At 39.3% G+C, this 8,871-nt stretch overlaps 1 protein-coding gene across 1 annotated transcript; it reads right to left on the bottom strand.

The window, feature by feature from the left end:
* Nucleotides 1-2,392: 2,392 nt before the first annotated feature.
* PSMA2 (proteasome subunit alpha 2) lies at nucleotides 2,393-7,317 on the bottom strand. The gene is made up of 7 exons (XM_017734633.1): nucleotides 7,201-7,317; nucleotides 6,579-6,711; nucleotides 6,066-6,188; nucleotides 5,637-5,718; nucleotides 4,458-4,531; nucleotides 3,946-4,003; nucleotides 2,393-3,870 (listed from the first exon to the last, which is right to left on the bottom strand). The coding sequence occupies exons 2-7, from the start codon at nucleotides 6,593-6,595 to the stop codon at nucleotides 3,754-3,756; spliced, it is 471 nt and encodes a 156-aa protein (XP_017590122.1). The 5' UTR covers nucleotides 6,596-6,711; nucleotides 7,201-7,317; the 3' UTR covers nucleotides 2,393-3,753.
* Nucleotides 7,318-8,871: the final 1,554 nt, after the last annotated feature.

The following is an 8,871-nucleotide window of genomic DNA, read 5'->3' on the forward strand; positions in this document are numbered from 1 at the left end:
CGCCCGGCCTGGCTCTGCTCCCCGGCGCGGCCGCGGGTTATCGCGAAAACCCTTCAAGGGCGAAATGCATTACATCAAGTCAGACGCAATCACAGAATATTCTGAGTTGGAAGGAGCTCACAAGGATCGTTGCGACTAACTCCTGGCCCTGCCCAGGACAACCGCAAGAGTCACACCATGTGCCTGAGAATATTGTCCTAATACCACTTGATCTGTGTCAGGCTTGGTGCTCTGACCACTTCCCTGGGGAGCCTATTCCAGTCCCCAGCCACCCTCTGGGTGAAGAACCTTTTTCTAATACCCAACCTAAACCTCCCCTGACACAACTCCAGGCCTGTCCCTTGGGTGCTGTCATGAGTCGCCACAGAAAAGAGATGACTGACTGCCCCTCCTCCTTCCTTCATAAGGAAGTTGTAACTGCAATGAGCTGTCCCCTCAGTCTCCTCCCAGGTTGAACAGACCAAGTGACAGTCCTCATACAGCTTCCCCTCAAGGCCCTTCACCATCTTTGCTGTCCCCCCTTTAGATGCTCTCTAGTAGCTTTGTATCTTTCTTATACTGTGGCACCCAAAACTGCAGACAATGTTCAATGTGAGGCTGCAAGAGCATGGACTACAGTGGGGACAGGCCAGAGACAAGTTAGCCTTGGACTTTTAACTTCACTGGAGAAGCAACAGCCACAGCTCCATGCACGTTGGATCTGGGCAAGTTGGGCTGTACTAAACTGTTCTGTGAAAATGTGAGCAAGTGTCCCCAATATTTGCCCAAGGTTGCTGCCTGCCTCCATACAGCAGACATAGCTATGGTCTCACTCCTCTCCATGCAACAATACTCCCTAACAGCATGGGAGAGACTTGACTTCTGATTGCCGGCTTTTGCAGGGAGAGATGATCTCTACTTGTCTGAATGATTTCACAGGATCTGGAAAGCAAGAGTAAGCCAAAGCAAGCTGTAAGGGGCTTACTGCACCTTCTTTACTGTGGGTGACAGCACACTGAAACAGGCGGCCTGGAGAGGTTGTTGAGTCTTCCTCACTGGAGCTGTTCAGAACCAGAACCATCTGGACAATCCTGTGCCCTGTGCTCCAAAATGATCTTGCCTGAGCAGGGAGGTGGGACCAGATGACCCATTATGGGCCCTGTCAACATGACCCATTCTGTCATTCTGTGACTTAAAGTAGTAACTTCCTGAAATGATAACACTGTTCTCAGATCCTAATCCTAGTAGTTAAATAAAGCCCGATTCTCATAGGAGTCACACGATCCTGAGGACCTTGAAGGAGATCCTCTTCCAGGACAAGCAAATCAACGTTACATGCTTCAAGTGACCAGTCATCGTCTTCTTTCAGATGGCTGCATTAGTAGGAACAAATTAAATGACACAAAGTCGTAATTCACAGCGAGCTGAAGTCATCAAGCCTGCAATTTGTCATTTCTCATTAAGGAACAGTGTTTGTCTGCCTTATTGCACCTTGACCCCCTTATGCAGTTTTTGCAAAATACATTAAAAAAAAAAAGCTACCTTTTGAAAATTACCCCAATCACCATATAATTTGCTAGTCCATTGCACTAGTATCTCTCACTCCTGAAGTGATTTTATTTAAGAAATACATCTTCAAGTTAAAATTACTATTTCCTTGAATTTTAATGATTTTAAATGGAAAAATGTTACTTAATTCTCTGCAGTTTAAGGATTTCCCTTTAAATACTACATAAAATTTAGCTACTATTCTAGACATGCAGTTAAAAAAAGAACCCTGCACTTAAAATCACACCACCTTCCCCATCATAACAGCGTAATACCAAGGTCTATCTGCCTACCACTAAGAAAAGTATGTAATACTCTAAATAAAGCCAGAATTCAAAATATTATGCATATCATTCCTAAATTACACCACGTGCCATGAACTCTGTTTCATTGCAGGGTTTAAGTATTACCAGGGAGCTTTGGGACTCAGTTCTTAATGGTGTAAAAACAGTCACCAGCTTGGCTCGTCAAAGTGAAAACCACTGGCAATAGACCATAGAGGCCTACTCATCTCCTTTAACACAAAACATGGAGCAGTTTACCATGGTTTGAAACTTGCTTTTGGCTTAAACTACCCTTCACAGGCTGTTCTTTGTTCATCAATTGTTTCTAGTAGCAGAGACATCTAAACCACTGCAGTTTATTTCTGAAGTACCTAAATGCGTATTTCCATGCAGAAAACTCTTGAGTATTTATATAGCATTAAAAACCTCTATGAGCATAAATATTCTAAATCGAAGATGCAGCAATATAAAGCCTTCAGTTTCAGATCTGAGTTGTTTTATTTTCTCTAGAATAAGAATCAGAGTATGGTCTAGTTTTCAGAGTAAAATACTCAAAAAGTGATCTGGCGGAACTCTTAATGAACCATTTGGACAGAGCTTTTATTTCTGACATTAGGAAATAATTATGGCATGCTTCAGAAATTCTTATTCACCTGATGATAACATAAACCATCAGAAGACAGACATTGGAAAGCACAGGTCAATCAGCTTATACACTGCTTTCTACTCATATTTTGTATTTCCTTCATTAGTTAGGACTGGCTGATGTGTGTGACCTGCCAGGCTGCTCCCCTACATCCTTAGCCTTGTGTACAAGCAGCGTGACCCAGCTATTGCTCTCAGTTCACTATCAACATTTTGACAATCAGATTGCTTTAAAAAATATAAAATCTGAAAACAACAACTTAAATGGCTGCAGACCAGATTACTTCTGCTGGAAAAAAAAAAAAGGTATATTTATCCTGGGTTTTTTGTGGTAAATGTAGGTTTTTATGACTTGAACGACTCTATACGTGTAACAAATGTATTGATACATATACCTCCACACAATGATATCTGTAAAAAGTTATGAAGCACAAATTAAATGCTCTTTTCATTACATCTTTAGAATTATCTTGCAAGTTGGAAAATACTTTAGCACAATTCAAGGAATAAAGTAATTACATTACATACTCTCATTCTGTTTTGTAATTCCCATTGATTTTTATTGATGGTGATAAATGCATTTAGTTTGCAGTAAGAGTTACTACTTCCCTTTTTCTAACAATATTTCAAGGTTGAAAAAGTGCAATTTCTAGGGCCAAAAAAATAACTCAAGTAAAACAAGTTCTTGTGACACAAAGACCGGGAGGGTCGAAAGCAGAGAGGCTCAAGCAGACCACAGTACACCCCTGAAATGGAAGACTTTTCTGCCCCTTTGTGAAAGTACATGATCTTTTACACCAGATTATACCATTTCTGGAAGTTCATTGACATTTAAACAATATTCCAAAGTGAAAAAATTATCCTGTCACTCGACATCTAAATTTTTTAAAAGAAGGTTGAACGTAAGTTCATCGTGGCTGTATGTGAAAAACTCTTTCCTCAACAATAAGGATACTGAAATCTAAGCTTGATGTGGATAAACAAGCTAGGATTAAAAAGACACACAGACACCTTCCCCCAAAACAGTGGCCTTTGATTTTATTCTTTAGCCTTTTCCAAGCTGTCACTATAACTTTACATTTTGTACAGTATTTTGTGTATCAAGGGAAAGAATTATCCTTAACAAGATTCCATGTATTACAATATCAAGGACCGTTGTATTTGCACCCATGATGTTTAAAAAATCTCTCAGACAAACCATGTAGAAATAAGTATGCAAAAACTGCAAAGAAAAACATTTAAGTAGCCAAAATTAAAAAGACCTTTGTGTGAACCACACAGTCTAGCTCAGTTTCTACTAGGCTATTGCAGCCAAGTAGTCCTTAACCTCAGTAGGAGTGAGCCTCCTAAAACCAGCTTCATTACAGATGCCAACTTCAATGTTGTCTTCTGTCATTTGCCCTTCAAAGCTCTCCTATTAAAAAAAACACAGTTTAGTGAATCACATGATGAAGACATAAGAAACTTATTTCTTAAATATTTTGCTAACCTTTAGTGTTAAGATAGCTGTATGAATGGCATCTTCAAGCTCCAAATCTTCATTGTATCTGTAAACAGACATTCATTTATTTCAGCATAGGACAAAGACCTTTACAAATTTTAATAATCCTGGAATCTCTAAAAACCCCAAAACTGCTAAAATCTTTCTGTTTCTCATACAAATATTATTTGTAAGCACTGCAACATTAATAGTCAAAGTTATTATTTGCAAAAAAAAAAAAATCCCTACTTTTCCTACTGTCTGTCTATAACATTACTGCAAATATGCTGAATATAGTGTTTATTGCACTCAAGTAGTTCTACATAAATGCAAAAGCTGGAGTTTAAATAAATCAAACTTCCTGTGCATGTGTAAATAAGTACATTGGAAACATCACACCTTAAGTATTTTAAAACTTTGTTCTGACAATTTTAAAAGTGTGCATTTTTAAAAATCTGGCTGTTTTATATGGAACCTGAACAGAACATAGTATCCTTTCAGAGAAGTATCAAATACATTACCTTTTCTCAAGAAATGTTTTCCCATTGACGTAATTTTTTCCCATTGCTGTTGCTTTCCATGCAAAATAAGCTCCCTGAAAAAGCAACAATCTGTTGATTGAACTGTTTTGTGTAACTTAGTGAAACACTATGTATGCAATTACTTGGTAAAAAAGTACAGAAGCAATTATGAAAATACTGAGTGTTCTGAGACTGCAGGAGACAATTCTGGATCATATTCAGACTAATTTTATATGGGAACATATGCTGTGAAACTGTACAAAATGCGTATAGGGCCCCACCTACTTTCATCCTCGTACTACTTTGAAAGATGAATTGAGTAAGTGAATTAGCATAGTTTTGATTTGGGATTCCTTAAACAAAAATAGTACATTTGCCTTTGAGAAAGTGTACACTCAAATCCTTACTGAGGCTCACTCCACATATTCTTCTTTTTGAAGATAAAGTAATCTAAGTGACTTGTTGCAAATCAGCCATCTGATCTATGTTCACTACTACCAGGATATTTAGTCATCACTTCTATTCCCTCCTCTGCCATGAAGACCATCAGCAGTTCTATGGCTCAATCAAACTGCCTTAAACAAGGCATCTGCATTTTGCTTTTAACACGGGAGCATCAGGTAGTAATTCAAACTGCTGAAAGTTGCAATGATGACTAAAATGACCTCATTTTTTCATCTGAAGCACTGCACCTCACACGTGCATCAAAGGGTAGTTCTTCTGAAGTGCAGTGCACACGCAGCAAATAAACTCATTTAAATTAACCACTGTCATTAAATACCAAAGCACATGCATTACATTTCACAATGCAACAGGTTTTGGCTTAACTTCCATCCAGTTTGGAGCAGTATAAACAGTCAGCTTCTTTTTTTTCTAGTAGCTGTTGCAGAACACCATTTTTGCTGGCACTATCAACTAGGTGGAAAGGTATGAAAAGGGATGATCTCCCTCAGAAACAGCTGCCAGCCCTCAAGCAGTATAGGAACATGTAAGCACAGAATGATGCAGGCTTGCTCCAAGCACCTACTGAAATGACCCATTTTGACTTCTGAAGTTATGTTAAGGTATCTTCCATTCTAGCTCTGTATTATTATTCTCATCACAAAGTATCTCAGGAGCACAGGCAAAGTTTCCCATGTTTTTTCAAAGCAGCAGAACTTACAAGTGTAAGATACTTACAGATGGATCCGACTGAAATAAATACGGCCGCCCTTCGTTCCAGCCACATATTAGCAGTGATACACCAAAGGGACGAACACCACTACAGGCAAACAAAAAATAATAAATCATACAGTGAAAGTCAAAGGTGACTAATTATTTTGGACATGTTTGCCTTCTCCCCAGACCAGGGCTGTGATGAGGAATGATGAGTAAACCAACAGAACAAAACCAAAACTGTCCTGCCTTGGCTGACACATTTGTGTGCAAGATACGGAGACCCATTCTCACCCACTGCCAGACAGTGCTCCTCCTGCTGGCCCACTTTCTGTGCACATTTTCCACTGAAAAACTGCCTTTTCCACAAGAACTCCAATCACTGGGTAGCTGTTACTCATTACATTTAAACAACACAATCTTTCGAAGCAACTCTGCAATTCCAGCACGTACCCAGACTGCGTATACTCCTGCATCACAGAAGCAATTCTCTGTACTAGCTGAGCTGTTGGAATGGGCTCATGATAAACCAAGTAATACTGCTGGGCCAGCTTCCGAGCTCTGTGCACAAGTACTCTGAAAACAAAGACAAAACTCTTATGTCAAAAAAATTCCAACTACAACTGGAAACTCGTAATAATAAATATCTGTTCAGGAGTTGTACACCTGGCATAACATCAATGTAAGAATACAGACTGCGCTGAGTTATCTTTATCAACCAAGTAATCGCTGAAATATTTAAAGTGAAAGTAAGGTTGAATTACACTGCTTTCATTCTTTAGATACAAGGTTATTTGACAAGTTAATTAACATATTAAGAAAAACTTCAAGTGAATGTCGTTTACAGTGCAATACAATATAGTATTATGAGATACACTTAAAAAGAAACAGCCAATTGCTACCTGTTACCTAAATTTCTTGTATGAATATGTATCTACATGGTGATCAAACAAAATTTTTTAATACCTGTAATCTGGACCCATACCACTGTACACTAAACCTATATGTTTGGTAATTGGTTCTACTTTGTGGACACTTCTTTCATCATACAGGATGGATTTCTGCTTCTTCTCAGTTGCCAATACCACTCCATTTGCAGCTGGAAAGGAACAAAAAAATTCTTTAAATATTAAACTAAAATTAGTAGTCAAAACACAGACAAGCTTATTAAACTGTAAAAATTTTCTTCCTCTCTTTTTAAAAGCCATTCAAGCTTACAATCATGTTAAAGAGAGATACTTTGATGAATACACCAAACACATTGTTTCTTTTTTCAAATAACCATACAGCTCCCATAATCCCATTCTAAAGATTCTGAATAACATTAATAACTGAGCAATCTACGTAACTTTTTATATCTACTTCTACCAACTGAATGTCTCCAAAATCACCCAAAAAAAAGAATGCCAGGAAACATTAAACCTATTAAAACATGTGAAAATCCACTGAAAGAGTAACAAAATATGTAATAGAAAAAGATAAAGAAGGATCCAATACAAAGGACCCAGTACATGATCCAAATTGGTTTAGTTGTCTCAAAAAATAGTCGAAATCCCAAATCCTCCACTGAAGTATTTTCAGGACATACCTTTAATCCCAACTGATGGAGCTCCTGCAGCTACTGCAGCCAAAGCATATTCAATCTGAACAAGCTTTCCAGAAGGACTAAAAAGAAGACGCAAAATAAAGATTTCCACTCAGTGGGAAAAACCTTCAGGGTGTGTCATGACTTTCTACTGAAATTACACTGAATGTGTGTTTCTAAAAGCTTTCAAGACACTGATGTTCACTGCTGAAAGGAACCAGCAAAACACGGCTATGCTTTTTGACTGACAAGCACATGAGGTCAATGGCACAAGACAGCAACAACTCCCGTTCCATTCCCAGGTATTCCTGCATTTTGTTTTAACGATCCACATTATTCTGGTAATGGATGCAGAATCCTCAGAGCAGAGCTGCAGGTGTCAAGCAAAATAAGTTACAAAGTAACTTATTCAGAAAGATGGAGGGGTCCATTCTCCATCCACAGGAAAAAGGACACCAGAGAGCCACTCACTGGGCAAGTGATTTTGCAAGTGGATGTATTCTCTAGGCTGTATTTCAGACACTGCTGCTTTAATAGTTGCAGAAGTAAAATCGGATATTATGTAACTCAGTGCTTAGATGAAGAAAACAAAGCAAGCAATAATCAATCAGTGTAGTCATTTATACACTGAGGAAACAGCGTGTAAGGGTGACAAACTAGTAACTCTGGCTTTTCCACTACAAAATATAACAAATCAGAACTGTCATTCCAAGCATGTAGTTCTTCTGTAAAATTCTTCTGTAAAATACAAAAAGTTTGTAACTCCCTTAGGAAACCATTTCCGACAGCTAATAAAGAATTCAATCTACTTGAGCAGAGCAAGCACGTTGGGCAGCTTCCATCCATTAAGAATATTCTTTTCATCATTTTAGGTTGCAAACTGCTTCATTTGCTCAACTGCAACAAGCCTTTAGCAATTCCTTTTGCAATAACACAGTGTGATTCTCCTCTGAGAAAAAGGGGGTACTTCAACACAAGCAGCATGAAGATTCTTATGTCCAGTTTTTCTTTTTTATATATGCAACATAGGTCTTAATACCTTAATACTTTCATCGAGAAAAAAAAAAAAAAAAATTGAAAGTTTTCCTCTACTCTGAATTAATCTTCAGTCTAGGTATTAGAGCAACACCCCAACAGACCCCACTCCAATGGCATATTCACTCTGTGCATGTCATCATTCCACATTCGGGCCGTGCACAACACCAAGTGCAAGGAGAGCAGAGACTGCCAAGTGTAGCAGGAAGGAACACAAACTATTCTAAAACTCATCTGCTTCACTCATTCCCACATCTGCAAAGCTTGTTCTGAAGCAAGCTCTCACGACACCACAGCTCAGCTGTTATCACGCATCTCCAGTTAGCTAAGAACCAGAGAATTATTCCCCAGCCTATAGTATGCGTGTGTGTGGTGATCCCGAGTTTGCTAAACCAAACACACGCTGTAGGGCACTACCAGTGTCGAGACAGACCTTAACTTGGTCCTACAGCGGTTCTGTCTCACAGCCACGAGTTGACACAAGCGGCGCCCGCACTGGGGCCCGAGGTAAGCGACGGACACCAAGTGGAACCCAGGACTCTCCCCGCAACCCTCGCAGCCCTTCAGGAAGCCTCTGGGCAGCTGCGTCTCCCCCTCCGGCGCCTGACCCCCGCCGCTCTCCCCAGGCCCCTCCCTCCT

This window comes from Corvus brachyrhynchos, unplaced genomic scaffold, assembly GCF_000691975.1.
Source record: "Corvus brachyrhynchos isolate BGI_N302 unplaced genomic scaffold, ASM69197v1 scaffold94, whole genome shotgun sequence".
Taxonomy (NCBI): Eukaryota; Metazoa; Chordata; class Aves; order Passeriformes; family Corvidae; genus Corvus; species Corvus brachyrhynchos.

What these genes read in the sequence shown, in the direction of transcription:
- PSMA2 (XM_017734633.1), bottom strand. An exon ending in CAGGAGTATACGCAGTCTGG is followed by an intron (nt 5,719 to 6,065) that starts GTACGTGCTGGA and finishes GTTTGCCTGTAG; the next exon opens with TGGTGTTCGTCCCTTTGGTG. An exon ending in TATTTCAGTCGGATCCATCT is followed by an intron (nt 4,532 to 5,636) that starts GTAAGTATCTTA and finishes TTGCTTTTTCAG; the next exon opens with GGAGCTTATTTTGCATGGAA.